This window comes from Sceloporus occidentalis, unplaced genomic scaffold (genome assembly GCF_023333645.1).
Source record: "Sceloporus occidentalis isolate IW3139 unplaced genomic scaffold, rSceOcc1.0.p SCAF_126, whole genome shotgun sequence".
Taxonomy (NCBI): Eukaryota; Metazoa; Chordata; class Lepidosauria; order Squamata; family Phrynosomatidae; genus Sceloporus; species Sceloporus occidentalis.
Genome location: NW_028317106.1, coordinates 2,914,533 through 2,930,412, shown reverse-complemented (window position 1 = coordinate 2,930,412; position 15,880 = coordinate 2,914,533). Strand labels below are relative to the sequence as shown.

Genomic DNA, 15,880 nt, shown 5'->3' with positions numbered 1-15,880 from the left:
GTATTAAACCAATATCTAGAAATAGACTTGTTTTGTTGATGTAAAAAGTGCCCTAAATAATCAAATCCGTGATTTTTATTTCAATTTACCTTTCCAGAAGTCGTGTATTTTAGTTTTTTGGGGTTTTTTTCTTCGAAATACACGTGGGATTGTATTATTGGAAGGTAGTTCTGGAATTCGTAATTCAAGTTGTTTTCTATAAAACATTTCATCTTACGTTCACGTTCTTTAATAATCAATGTCTGCGATATCTTTAATTAGTCATCAATAATAATTTGGGCCAAAAAATGTGGATTCTGCGTCTGTATCGTCCACTCAGAGGGAAAGTCAGTTTGAGTTGAGTTCCCATTGACGTCAACAAATATTGAATTCAGTTGAGCTCTACTAAACTGTGAATTTGCCAAATTAATTGTAATTTTGCCTGATTTTTACCCAAATTGCTCTACATTTTAAATCTAGTCATTGTTTGACTCACTAAACATGGAACTTTTATCAACAAGAGACAGATACATTGTAATTATGGACAAATACACGTAGCCCTACAAAGTCAATAAAAAGACAAAAAACTGGCACTTTTGTTACCAATACTGGATAATACATTTAGAGGTAGAGATCAAAAGAAAACAAAAACATTCATGGTAGATTCCGACCTAAACAGATGAGAATATCTACGTGTAAATTGATACTTTAATGTAATAAATTTTTTTGGAGGGCCCTACAATCTGCAAATAATGGTTTTCCCCAAGTCATTAACCGTTTCCAGGACTAGAACTTTTTCACATTTCATATATTTCCCCCCCCCGATGACTGCATACATAAAATAAGAACTGAGAAGCCAAAGGTCCACCTAGTGGTGGTGGTGGTGGGGGGGGTTGGTTTTTTAGTTGGGTTAAAAGTAAAGTAAGCTTTTGTTTATTATAAGAATGTTCGTAACACTGCAAATTACCAACAAATTGTTTTGGTTAATTTTTTTTTCGATACTAAAGGTAAGCGAGAATATCAAAAAAATACCTCTAGGGCAGGGCTGTCCTACTGGATGTCCGTGGCAGGGCCGTTTTAAATAGTCCCTAGCTTAGGACAGAGAGAACACGTTCTACAAGAAGGATCACAGCCGTAGGTTCATTAAGCCAGGTCCAAAATAAGGAGAAGATCAAAATGATCGTTCTCCTTGGTTTGAGGAACGGTGACTATGACCTACCCAACGAAATCAAATCATATGGAAGCGGTTCTACAACCAACACGGGAGGATCACCCAAGATTATTCAATATCTAGCCATGTTCAACATAGGGATCTCCATAAAAACTGGACCATTGGTGGTCCACAAAAACCAGAGTAGGTATGAACTACAATGAACATTTTAAATTCACACCATTCCATTGACCTTATTTCAGGTTTTTTCTTCTCTATTTGATGTTGCGAAGCCCTCTTTTTTTTTTTTTTTTTTTTTATAGCTACAGTATCTCTTCGGAAAGCGTCCTGAGATACATTGTTAAAGTCGACAAACAATAATAATCTATTATCTATAATAAGAACAGAGTCCTGGAGGAGCACAAATAACTACGTCAACAAGGGAAAGACTTAAAGACAAGGCATCGTGGCGTGAAAACAAAAATAAACGGACATCTTAATATAAGACACTCGCAAAACGTCTCAAGACATTCATGCCCACGGGCGCCAACGCGCCATTTTCCAGCACTAAACCTTACACGGAGCATCTTTCTCTCAAAGACAATGCTTTTGCCGACACTCAACTATTCCGGCACGAAACATGCAAAGCACCTCCTGCTACATCACATGACATCGCCTACTCGATTTATCGTTTTGCCCCCCCCCCGCCGATCAGAGAGAGAGGACCTCTCGGTTTTATGTAAAGGATATAAAATGCAGTTTATCTAGTGAATAAATGTAATCACTGACGTCGAGGTGAGATGTTACAGGCCAAGTTCCTTATCGGTTCTCATTTCCCATCTGCAGGAAAAAAACAGTTTTTGGCCTCTTTACTAAAAAAAAAAAAAAAAAAAAAAAAAAAACTATTTAAAAAATAATATAAATATATATATATTTTTTTTTTTATCAGCCTCATGGACGCCATACACAGGTTACAACTCGTCTGTCAAAACTGCTTGGTCACAAAAAAATACTCATTTACATTATACCAGCACCACATGCCGTACTTTAAAATATGATTCAAAAGGTCAACATTATGTTAACAGCAACTTGAAATACCGTTTCTATTAATACCGGGCACGACGAGCGGGGGTCCTGAAGACCCCTCTAGGTACTCCTGAAAGGACTTAAAAGTGAGAAGAGGTTCCTGCATGAATAGAGATACAAATAAAAGCTCAGACAAGATCACCTGTTTTCAAGCAGGGATGGTATTCTAAGTCCAGTTAGGAGATCCCAGAGGCGCTGCTTCTGGACCCATCAAAAGAAAATCTTCCTTGGCTCATAATTTCAGTGGTAAAGTAGAAATACAAATTTCTGCTCTCACGAATGGATTCTTTTTTAGGGTTTATTTTAGATCGTTTTTAAGCACCGCCGACTTCTAGATCATTTTTAGACGCACGAGACCGATGGGTTTTTTTCAGCTTAGCGTAGGCAGTAAACGCGCTGCAGCCCGACGAGCCATGTGTGCGGCTTTTTGGAATGTATATAAATCCTGGTTTTTATTTTAAGTGCCTATATAAACAGAGGGGGGGAAAAATACCCTCTTTTTTTTTCCCCCATAACCACTGGCGTGTTTGAAAATATGGTAATTCATTTTTGTAAAGAAATACGTCTCTGCTGTTTAAAAAATGTGATCAAAAAGTACAGATTAAAGAAAAAATCTCTCTGCTTTGTAAACATTAAGTAAGCCAATCGCAAGTGCTAACAAGAGCAGCTGCAATAATGGCGGAATGGGCCTTTCCATATATATATTATAAATATATATATTATATATATATATATTATTTAAATATATATATATATAGTATATGATAAATATATATATATATATATATTATAAATATATATATTATTTAAATATATATATATTATATTATAAATATATATTTATTATAAATATATATATATATTTATTATAAATTATATATATATATATATATATATATATATTTATAACATAATATATATATATATATATATATATATATTGTTAATATATATGGAAACGATACACATCTTGTTCACAGTTGTTGTTCCTAAGGAACCAGATAAAGTCAGTGCATTTTTGTGTGTATCGTAAAATCCCCCCCCCCCCTCGCCTCGCCATACATTCCTTAAAGGATCAAGTAATACTGATAACCGCTAAATGTTTTGTCATACGTGACGGATCATGTCGGCGGATGGACTCTTGTAAAGGTATTTCCAGATTGCGTAATAGTGCACGGCGGCGGCGAGGGCGACGAAGAGGTGCCATATGGCGTGAGCGAATGGGATGATTCCGTCGCTCTTGAAGAATACGACCCCCAGGCAGTAGATGAGACCTCCCCACGCCAGTTCTTGCAAGCCCTCCGTGTTATTCTGCGGGGCGAAGAATACCAAAGAATAAATTCAAAGAAAAAAAAAGAGCTTAGTTAACAAAATAGTCAACATCTTCTAAAGCTACTTTGTAAACAAAAACAAAAAAATAAAAAAAAAAGTGTTTTTGAAGCAGAAAAAGATGTATTTAAATTTTCAGTTCAGAGAAACTTTTTTTGAAGGTGGAGGCGTTAATTTTTTATTTATTTTAAATAAATATATTTTTTTGTAGGTTGTTATTTTCCAAACTGTTAATTTAAACTCTAATAATAACATCTAATAAAAATTATAATATTAAATTTAAAAAATAATTGAAGGTGTTTAAAATTTACAGGGGTCTGGTTCAGTATTTAGAAAATATGACATTTCTGCTTGGTGCACAAGAATAAGATTTTTATTTTATTTTAATGCTTGATTTATTTCTCGATAATTATCTTTAATTGTTTTTCTTTTCTTTTTTTTTTTTTTTTAAAGACAAATATTTTTTATTTCATTTTAATTATCCTGTTAGTAAATACACATTTATTTCTCCCAATAGATTTGATACACTCTTTCCACTTGTGTTCTAGAATACGCAGCTATTTTTACATTGCATTTTAAGGCACCCACATTATTAATAACTATGTGAAATTTACTTAAGCTGCTTATGTCATCAGGTAAAAATTTTTATAATGTCCCATTGCTTAAAAAAAAAAGGTAAAAAAAATAAAAAATAAATCTACTGTTTTTAGCAGCTTTTTGTGACACATTTGTCCCGGAAAGTTTTTTCGTATTGGTTTAAAAAAATATATAACTTAAAAAAAAAAAACATTAAAAAAAACGGTGTAGATTATTATATTTAATATAATTTTTTAATTGTTTTTTTTTATTTCAGTAGCAGATGGCTCGGTATTGAGACAGATGGCAGATTCCCAGTATAATCCACACGACAAGCACTTTGGTAAATCCAGTATTTTATTGCCAGCCATGTAGCAAATCATTTATAATTTGGACAACCCCCCCCCCCCTTTATACATAAAGAGTGCCTGCTGACCCAAAACCAATAAGATTAATTAAAGCCTATTACAGGGTTAGATAGAAACTGGAGCACAATTATTATATCACAGAGAGGGCGTATCTAATTTTAAATATTACATATGGAAGAAAAATAGTGCGGATAACAAATAGTAACGGGAATACAGAAAATGATCAATTATTATGAAATATATATTATAATTAATAATAAAGATTATTATTAATTATAATTATATTATATTATTATAATTATTTATATCAATGGTAATTTTGGTAAAAAAAAAAAATCTAGATATTAATCTTAATGCAGGAAATACAGGGAATGGTATAGATTTACATTTTATTTACAAATATACTTATTAACAAATAAATAAATAATAGTTTCATCCACGAACAGGCGTTCCTTACCATGGATGTCACTACTAAGGCAGGTGAAAATCCCATTGCTAAGTAGAAGAGGAGTTCAACAATCTTATACCTAAAAGGAATAAATAGGTTCTTAATGGCTCAAAATGCCCCCCCCAAAAAATAATAATGATGTAACGGGACGGACGTCTCTCTCTCTCCGTCGTCTTGCCACGTAATTTAAATACATCTTGTGCATGCGCAGAAAGCCGGCTCGAAACGTGCAAAAACAATGAGAATTATTCGGTGGTCGGAGCTCTCGTGAACTCGAACTATACGTCACATTTGCTATCCTACAACGTACATTCACAGGATCTACACAGAGGCACCGTGGGGCGAAGGGTTAATACCGCTATGTTTAAGACAGGGAGATATAAATAGTTTTTTGGGGATAAAAAAAATCTATTTTCTTGTGCAATGTATAGATGCATAATGTGCTTGCAAGCCAGGCAAGGTCAGTACATATTGTACAGCGCTATGGACTATGATGGTGCTATGTAGCTCAATAAATAATAAAATTTTCCTTAAAAAATGAAAAAACATCTACCAGGCTGAAACAAGGTGAGATCACGTATGTATCATATTAAGAGCTACACGCAGTGATCTCTCTTATCCTAAACCAAGGTGATCAGAATTGTTAATATTCGTAAAATGTAAAAAAATGTAACTAGCGTTTTCCGGTCATAAAAAAAAATGTAAAATGCATTAAAAAAGAAAATATTTATTCTCATTTATTACATACTTTTCATGGTACAAAAACACGTAAATTGTTCCCCCTGCCGCCATCAGCCATATGAACCAACGCATATGAGAAGCCAAGGGACCCAGTTCGCGCAGGTTTAACCTGAGAAGAACAGCAGAATAAATTCATTTTTATTTTATTATTATTATTTTTTTTTTTAGAAATGAACTTAAATGAGAAAAGAAAATCAGATATCGTCTGCGCCAATCACCCACCATGGCGCGTAGGACGCCGCTATGAAAAAGTAGATCACCATTCGGTCGCACATGTGGAAGCAGTGCTCCACCGTCCTGAAAAACACAAAAAAAGAGGTAAAGTGACCCGAAACGCCCCGTACCTGAGACAGCTCTCAATAAATAACGGAGAGAAAGTGTCACCCTGGGGGAATATACAGACGCGGGGAATCGACAAGGGACACGATTCGCTGAACCGGCCGATCATGTCTCACATTTTATTCAGATTAAATGATAGGTTGAAAAGCCTTGTTGCCATTGCAGCGTAAAAGTTTTTTTTAATTTAATATAGACTATTGCTCCTTTATATAATAATATTTCCGTAAAGCCGTTTCTATACACAACGTCAGGGTTCTGGATCATCGACATCCGTACCGTAGGTGACTCTTTTTCCAGGTTACTATATGAAATACGGTGGACACTATAAAAAGAGTGCACAGGCCGAAGCCGTAAATCCAAGCGGTTATGCTTTCCCATCGGTCGTCGGACAGGCGGTGCAGCAGAGCACTCCCCACGATGGCAGGAACGATGAGGAACTAAAAAGTAAATAAATAAGAGGAATTAAAAAAAAATAAATAATAATAATAATAATAATGCATTCCCGAGCATTCTCCAGGCGTCTGTCTAGAATGTGCGTGGTTAGCGGACCCACATCGTAGACAGATTCCAGATAAAGATTTATATCTGTACGGGTATGACGTATGATGTCGCATAGTGACCCGGGTAGAGAATTCAAAACTCTCCATGGAACTTTCAAACGCGAACATTCTAACGAGCATTCTAAAAAAAAAAAGCTGTTCCACTTATCTACCACCCCGTCAGTCAAGTAAAACCTCTTTAAATGACATTATTTAAAATACATTTTGCCTTTAAATTGACACAGCATTCATAAAAAAAATAAAATGTAATTCCTGAACATGTTCCACCTCTTTTATGTTATTTATTTTCTTCTTGAATGCGGAGGGACATTCTCACAGAGACTTCTTGGTCTCCTATCAAGTTTCCATAGCAACGGAACCATCGGCAGGATAATCCAGCTTTTTTTATAGAACCAATGGTGCTGTGGGAACGTCCAAAGCGATGAATAAACCTCAATAGCAAACTTTTTAGTATGCCGCCCCAAGCCTGGCCGACCACCGTGCGAACAGACCCCCCCCCCCGGCTGGCCAACCCAACCAATGCAGATGGTCTTCACTGCCGTCTCAACTACCTCCAAGGCTTCAAAATGAGGACAAGAATGGGAGAATGGACAAAGTGCGGCGAACGGTCAATAGGGAATGTTTGCATATCAAAGGCCGGCCGGGAACATCACGGAACTGGAATGTTTTGGAATTCAGCTCAAAAAAGGGCCTTTTTGTATTGATGTTGGCACAGAGGTAGCCCTCTAAATAAAAAAAAAAAAGGGACAAGGTGACCCTAATCTGGGTCGTCACAGAGTATCGTCGGGGCATCTGTACTCCGCGAGCTCTGTTGCGCAACTGGGTTGGGTCATAGCTCCGATTTCTGGGGATACTGAAAGGCTTGGTCTTGTTAACTTGATGTCCTCCAAAAAGGGTCAAAATACATGAGAACTTCCCAGGGCCGGCCCTTTGGGCTCCCTGGGCATGATTGCCTGTTTAACAAAAATACCCAACGATCCAGCATTATCTGGGTTTTATTTTCCCAACCAATCGAGGAAGCCCCATTAAGGTCAGAAGTAATTTGAACTCAACCTTGTAATGCTTGGAAAAAACAGAATTAAGTTAAGTTGAGTTAAGAGCCCACATTGGAGCTCCTCGTCAGACACTTTCTGGAACCTCACCTTTCTAGAATTGTTTCTCTTTATGTGAACTTCAATGGCAGAACATAGAAGGGGAGGAAAAAACTGGGTAAATACGACTTGCGAAAGAGATCGGGCGTGAAATTTAGTACATTAAATCTGATCGGTGGCGCCACCTGTGAAGGTCACGTTGGCCTAACCACAAAAATTCTCGGTCAATGTATTCAGGGTTGGCATCATGGGACGTGGAAGCCATTTATAAGAAACGGTCCGACTCGCAAAGGGTTACAGAGTGAAAGGCTCCCCGACGTCCCGCGGCCAGACACGTTATTTACCAAAGGGGCCGAAGCCAAATGGACGGGCGCAGGGTTAACACTCGGCTACGGTTTGAATTCCATGAACAGAACGACAGAGCGTACTTCAGATGAGTCACCGGCTCTTCATCCGCAGTCACGCCAAGTTATAAAATGTTTCTTTCCTTGTTCCTTCGGCTCGCGATATGTAACAATATTTGGAATTAGTAAGACCATTAAAATTCTAAAAATTAACTGCAAACCTCAAATATTTTTTGCCTGTCCTGCCATTTATATTAATATAAAAAAAAAATTACTGTTGTTTTTTGGTCCCCAAATCATGGATTTTTTATATATTTTTTTTTTTATAACTGAATTTAATGCCTGTTTTTAATTCAGAAAATAAACTACATTTTCTATTTTTTTTACACACACATTATTGAGGCTTTTAGGGCTGTAGAACCCTGCGACCCCCTCATACCCAGCAAACATTCCGACCTCCTAGAAAACAGGGGCATCCGGAGAGCAAAGAGGGGCGTCAGGGGAGGAGAGAGAGAGGGGCAAATGGGTTTGGGCCCAAAGAGGAACTAAAAAAGGACACTTGTCAGGTATGAAAGTAAATGATTATTACTAAGCGCAGGGCGGGGAGAGGCTAACTCATTAAAGAGTTAAAAAAGTACAGTTTAAACCTTAAATAATTGGGAAGTTTGGGAAAGTATATTTTGTTGTTTTTATTGAGGAGCGACACCCACCATTACCTTCATCAGCTTTCTTGCTCAGCCTCAAATCCTGAATATTTACCCCGGTTTCCTTCATTTTCTAACTGTCTGCACGGCCTACGAGACCCACCCGGTGACAGCTGTCGGCCACATCCCAAACAAATGTCGCTCGTTGGTTTGATGTAAATCCAAGCAGAGGAACTAGATGTTTGGAAGTGAGCTTGCGCGTGTGGGCACTTGTGGGCGCTCCCAACTCGCTCACGGTGATTGAGAGCACATTGGGTCTTCAATTGCCGCCGGTCGATGGCGGCAACTTCGTATTTGTGGTCTTCTCCCTACCCACCGGAGGTCTGCAGAACTTAGTGTAAGGAACGTACAGGTCAATCACAAGAGGTCTGCTGGAGGAACCTCGGAATTCCAACCGGGGCTTCCAAGGTTCCTTGGGCAAAGAGGTGGAGAACATCAGGCCGTCAGAATTCTATTCCTAAAACACGATCAGATGAAGTGTTGATGGTGGCTTCTCAGAAGAAGCACCGAAGATCAAGAGCGATCATCATGGAGAAGTTTTGGTTTCACTGACCCAACTTACGTTAGTAAGGACATCAGAAAGAAGGCTGCAGCTGCATGGGTGGAATAAGATGTATCAACATCGACACGTTATACGATTTATCGACGGGTGGACCCATGCCAGAGTTTAAATAACAATAAGGACCGGTGGGTTCTCATACGTATGAAACGCGTCATCGGTCCCGGAGTGTTGGCACGTGGTTGAGGTCTATGTCTGATTCTGTTCCTGGGGTATCTACTCAAGAATTACAGGGGTTCATTTTCACGAGCCAAATATTGAAGCTTATCTGGATACCAAAAAAAGTTAGGGTTGGTGGGGGGGGGGGTGTCAAGCTGTATGGAGCGAGGGAAGTGGCATGCGAGTACTTACTGCATGAGTGTAACAGTTAGCAGCGTGTTCGTAGCATGTTGGTTTGTAGCGACTGTTTGCCGGGGCTCTGTGGTTCATGAACCTGTCAAAATAAAAACAGGAAGCTAATTAAATATTGGCGTCCGCCGAGGTCACCGCGTTGCAGGAAGGCTGCCGGGCTTTAGCTGCAGAGAAAGATACTTTTCCTTTTTGTTTCAGAATCCGTTCGAATAAAGCCACAGAAAGCCCGCCACGTTCCCACGAGGAGAGTATTTATAGCTGGCCTGGGTCAGTGTTCTAATTTGGAACGTTAATAGTAATTTCTAGAACTTTCTGGGCTGGATCTCCCGTAAAGCGTACCGGACGTCTACGCAGTTATCGGCATCGAGAGGACGTGGCTACCCGCCAGGTGAAACCCATGGATGTGATCATTTATGATGCCAAGATCCCCCCCAGCCTGTCTTTATGGTTCGGAATCTCACACCACCTGGATACCACCTGGATACGCCCCAAAAACTGGCTGGATTTAAGCAGATGGAGTCTCAGATTTTAACAACCGATGCTTCTGAAACTAAAAAAAAAAAAAAACCCAGTTCAAATAAACCTCAAAAGCAGGAAAAAAAAATGTCGCTTTGTTCGGTTAACCGGTTCTAATTTTTTTCTCCCCGTTGCTAGGTATGTGAACGGTAAAAAGTGGTATCTGTGCATGAAAGTGCTCATAAAACCATACCCCCCCTCCCCCTCTTCTTTTTGGGTATAATACAATAACTATAATTTAACCCTATAGCCTCTGCATTTTATATATGACGGTACTGCGTTAGGTGGAGAGAACGCGCAGCGTTAAACAGACCGAGCGCTGCTTATTTTAAAAAGAGACAGCAGGTTTGGGAACGAGACGGATCGCGTAAACACCAAATCGTTTGCGGGTCGCCCCGGGTGGAAAATCCATGACGGCGCCGGGAGAATGCGCATGCCTTCCCTGGAAATAAGGCAGATAATGCGCCTCTTTTTCCTTATATGCCCAACGGCGAGGCTTGCAGGCTGGCTACCAACCAGCGACTGAGCCCGCAATAGTTACCCCCTCTCCGGGAATCCCGGGGTATACAGAACCAGGCTACAGGCTGGATAAGAGTGATGGGGGCGGCATATCCTCAAACACTGGATGTGGTACACCGCTGCGGAATATGATGGCGCTATATATATAAAATACATAATGATAGTAATTAAAGGAACGGTGATGTGTTTGATTTTTTTTGTTTGTTTTTTTATGACCAAAGAAAAAAAAAATGGTTTTTTTTTTTGTTATTTTACATATTTTACATTTTTTTTGAGTTTATTTTCGGCTCAGGGTGGGGAATGTTTCACGTTACAGTAAAGCGGCTCCCCGGAACAGGACTTTTACAACAGGAAGGGTTTGGTAATCATAAAAAAAAAAAAAAGCCGAAACGACAGAAATATGCAAATGCTCAGATTACAGCCGATGACTTCGTAGGGGAAAAAGCGTGATGAATGGATGTGGCTGTGCAGGAATGTACGCTAAACGGCTGTCGCCGCTCACTGGCCTATATGGGGAGGAAAAAAAAAAATCCGGCTTGAACCTGAGAGATCAATATAATAAAACATTTATTTAGGTGCCGGCGGTAAAAGACTGGGGATACGGCTGAGGCCGGTGGGAGTCTTAGTTAAATGGATTACCCGCTGCTTTACCCTGGTATAGAGACCAGTTAACTGAGATGTACTGAGAGGGTGGTAGACAGGTGGAACAGCCTCCCGGCAGAGGTGGTAGAGGGTAATACAGCGAGGGTACTAAACATGCATGGGATAGACATACGGCTCCTGAATCTAAGACGAGACCAACGACTGATTAAGGTTTGAGTCGTTACAGCAGGGAGTTACCCGACAGCCGTGGAGAGAGATCAGGAAAGTTTACAAAGGATTCTGGGTGGCCGATCCCCGGGGACGGGGCCGACAGGGCTTTGCCGACGCTCCTCTTTAAACTGGATGAGCAACAGTGGGGAAAAATATTTGTAAATTTTGTACTGAAAATGTTTACATTTCTGCGCAAAACAACATCAGAAAGTTTACTGAAAAGACTCGTCGGCGTAAACAGGATTGTTACATTGTTTCCAGCGCCGCCGCATTCATCAGCGTGTTTGTGTGATACTTGTGCCGGCTGCAGGATGTCCCTTTTTTTTTTTTTTTGTCTTGAAATTATTTTGGGGACTAATTAAAAACACACAATCTGCCGGCAGATCGGCCCCATCCGGCCCCCGTCTAGTCGCCCGTTTCTCCTGCTGTAAAGACTCAAACCTCAATCAGTCGCTGGTCTCGTCTTAGATTCAGGAGCCGTATGTCTATCCCATGCATGTTTAATACCCTTGCTGTATTACCCTCTACCCCTTCTGCTGGGAGGCTGTTCCACTCATCTACCACCCTAAATGACCACATAAGACAGCATTCTTGGGTCCCAGTATATAATGCTTCTCCTGGCTGTGGGATTATTTTAGGGTCTGCCAATATTCTGCAACCCTCTAAAGTCTGCCCGATTCTCCAGCTTCAGGGATCAGGAAATCCTGGCACGGATCCGCTCTCCGAAGGCCCCCCCAGAGCCCCGTATACTGCTTTTAATGGTGCCAGTCGCAGAAGAGATGCAGATTATTGCTTATTTGCCAAAAAATTATTAACCAGAATTACACAGAGCACCAGTGCAGCAAATTTAACCCCTCGAGTCCTGAAGGGGGAGCACCCCTGGGCAGCCATGCATTCCGTGGCCCTCCTGCTCCTCAAAGGGTTAAAGGGATAGCAACCTCCGTATTTTTTTCTTTAGTGTCAGACCGCTCATTCATTTACTTCCCACTACAGGTGAAGTAGATGAATGCCGAGTTTCTACACACGATCCCAGAGTATTTTTACCGTTCAGGAGGCCAGCGTACAGCCGATGTCTCTGTCATACAGCATAGCGCAGCGCAATATGCAAACTAACAGCAATCAATTCATTTGCATATGGAGCTACATGATGATGTCATCAGCGAGGAGGACTGCAATGATAATGAATGTTTGCATAATATGCAAACATTACATTCGAAACAATGAAGACTTACAAACGTAGTAAAAAAAGGGAATAATCGGAAGAACAAAATTGGTATTTTTTACCCCCAAATCAAATTTCCAACCCCTCCCTCTGGTTGCCGATCAAAACGAAGCAGAAGGAGAATAAAATGATATTAAACAATATCACAATGTTACAATGTTACCCAAAAGGACTGGAATAAAAAAAATATTTTGCCTTCAGAGAATAAAACGCAATATTTTTTTTCCCCTGAATTGCGAAAAGCGGGGGAGAGAAGCGATGTGAGGTTTGAGCGATGATCCAACTGTGCCAAAGGTGACTTGAGGTTGGTCAGGTCCCCGGAGATGTCTGCGAACGCGGCCCCAGACGCATGCCACGGCTTATCTCATCCGCTTTCTGGAATCGCATGTAGGAGTGAGCAAGCCTGCGCGCCGGACCGTATGGGGACAGGCTCCGCGGCACGGCCAATCAGCGGCAAGGTCTCTATGCCATGCACGCGCTTAAAGGGTTAACGCCATCAGAATCATTATCGAAAGTACATCCGACTGGCTGCGTGTTATCGAACCCAAAATAGCGTCTACGGAATGTGCTTACAAACGTGCAGATGGAGTTACACGCTTTCTGTGCGTCCATGGCACATGCACACGTAACTATGGGGACATAGCCATGTACGGAGACGGTGGTAGATATGTGGAGCAGCCTCCCAGCAGAAGTGGTAGAGGTTAATCCAGTGAGGGGATTTAAACATGCATGATTAAGCTTTGAGGTCCTTCCGCTGGTAGACAACCCAGAAGAACGGCCAGGCCATAAGGCTCTCACGGGCAGTGGAATTCAGAGCGTGGACACCGGGCCACCAAACATCTCCCAAACCAAAGCGTCCTCCTCTGCCTGAACCTAATACGCGAAGACAGGCCGAGCCTTAGAAACCACTAGATTATTTTGGGAAGCTGAAATATCTCACATGTTTCATAAGAGCTTCGGGACACAAGAGAGTTACTGAACCGAAAAAGAATTCTGTAGAAACTACATTCCAACCTCCCGTCAAGAAAGAAGTAATGAAGAAGAACATCTCTTTTCTCAATCATATCACATAACAAGCAAAGCCCACCCCGATCTACCAAAATGTATCTTTCCCAACAAAATACGAAAGAACGTGTCCGCCGGCTGGCATCATATCTGTGGACTGACTGGAAACGTCCACTGGATGAGCGTCAAAGGCCATCTCCTTCAACCGTATCCACAAAAGCCACCGCGTTACCTCAGAATTCTAAAGACGTCTCAAAAATAACCTCAGAACCTTCTTCTAGAGACGTTTACTGTCTTGTTAAGAAGTTTGGTCCTCGATTGCGATCGGGAACTTTGGATTATACTTTCGGAGAAAGAATTAACGTTCTAAAGTCACGTTCTTCAAGTTAATCAACACGTGAGAACCTTAGAGCAACCCGAGCATCATCAGCCGAGAATAAAGCCAGGGCGTTCTACTCTCTGGGGTTCTCGGAGAATGATACATTTTCTGAGGAAACCGTCTTAAGGAGGCCACAAGTTCCTCTGGGTTACATGAGATCTCAAACTCGGGGCGTGTTAAGATTAGGAATCCATAGGTGTCCAATAATTCCGAATTTGTTAGATCCCGTTGCCCAGCACTACGAAGCTAGGGGTGAGAGTGAATAAGAAGAGTGTGTGTGTGTGGGGGGGGGGTCCTTTCTCTGTATGAGAATAGATAGAATTTAGGGGTTCTTCCATGGAACCTTTAGAAGACTCCAGTTCATTAAGTGGTGTTGATCACCGCTCTGTTCTTACTGAAGAAATAGCAAATGGGATCATCTCACGGTGAAGGAACCAGAGGATGGAAGCACATTCTGTATCCTCCTCCAACACATTGTCTCCTCCGAGTACTGGAGGAAGAACGGAGGATCCAATTTCCCACCGAGGGATCTAGTAAGGAGGATCCATTCTGCTATGAATCCACTTGGGGGATGAAGCAGAAATGGGGGAAACCAGGGACGGCCCCACTATGCCAGTGATGGAGAAATTTATGACAATATTTACCTACACAGTAATTCATTAAATGGTGATGGGGTGTCCATTCCACCAATAATGAATGAGGGTTCATTCTTATAAGGGGGGCCATCAATATTGGGGATCCATTCAGGAAAACCCCTTCTCCCACTTGGGGATCCATTGATAAGTGAATTAATTCTTTCAATGAGTGATCTAGCAGGGGGGATCTGATCCGTCACTGTCATGCAGATCCAGAATCCTGGAGGATTCTGTAAGGCGATTCCATTATCTTGGTGATAAAATCATGTATGAGGAGACCTTTCTATCAGTCACTCGGCCAGGGAAGCGTTCTCAGAATAAAGGATCCATTCTCTCAGTGGGAGATCCATTCTCCCAATAAGGTAACCACTTTCCCAACTGGAAATCTATTCTCCCAACAAGGGACCCATTGTCTCTGTGATATATCCGTTCTCCCTGTAAGTAACGCATTCTTTCAACAGGAGATCCACTCACCCAATAAGGAATCCATTCTTTAAAAGAGAGATACATTCTCTCAGCATGAGATGGGATCCAATCTAATAATAAGGGATCTATTATTTCAATAAGAGACCCATTCTCTGAGCAGGGGATGGGATCCATTCTCAAATTAAGGGGGTGGGGGTCCCGTTCTCTCTAAAGGGGACCCATTCTAGCAGAGAGAGGATCCATCTCCCAGTGAGGGGATCCATTCTTCATATAATTGGATCCATTCATTCAGCTGCAGATTGATTCTCCCAGTAAGGGATCTATTCTCCCTGCGGGGTGCAGACAGGGGCACCGCCATCCTGCCCAATCAGATCCCGCCCCCTGCCCATCACTCACCGTTTGAAGTCCTTTGACACCATGGGTGCAGCCGGGGCCGGACTCTGAGTGCGAGGGAAGCGGAGCCCGCATCGGACACCGAGACGGCGGAGCCCCGAGCGCTCTGCTCTCTCACCGGGCAGCATGCCCGCCCCCTCCTCAGCCCACCGTACCGTCACCGCAACACCCCCCCGTGACGTCAGCAGCAAGCCCACCAACCACAGCGCGCACACGGCCGGCAGCCAGACTGACAGCCGGCATGCACCGCCCACCCACAATGCTAACCCCTTCGGTGCCAGAGGGCTGCTGTTTGGGATGGGCAGAGGTCTGATCACCAGACAATAGTCGCCGGAACACAGAGAGCA

The 15,880-nt window shown here is 41.5% G+C and overlaps 1 protein-coding gene across 1 annotated transcript; it reads right to left on the bottom strand.

Moving 5' to 3' along the window:
* Positions 1–3,322: 3,322 nt before the first annotated feature.
* On the bottom strand, positions 3,323–15,661 carry LOC149281975 (monocyte to macrophage differentiation factor-like). The gene is made up of 7 exons (XM_089498858.1): positions 15,537–15,661; positions 9,626–9,707; positions 6,293–6,453; positions 5,900–5,974; positions 5,685–5,786; positions 4,946–5,015; positions 3,323–3,526 (listed from the first exon to the last, which is right to left on the bottom strand). Exons 1-7 carry the CDS (start codon positions 15,659–15,661, stop codon positions 3,323–3,325), a joined length of 819 nt encoding a protein of 272 aa, XP_089354984.1.
* Positions 15,662–15,880: the final 219 nt, after the last annotated feature.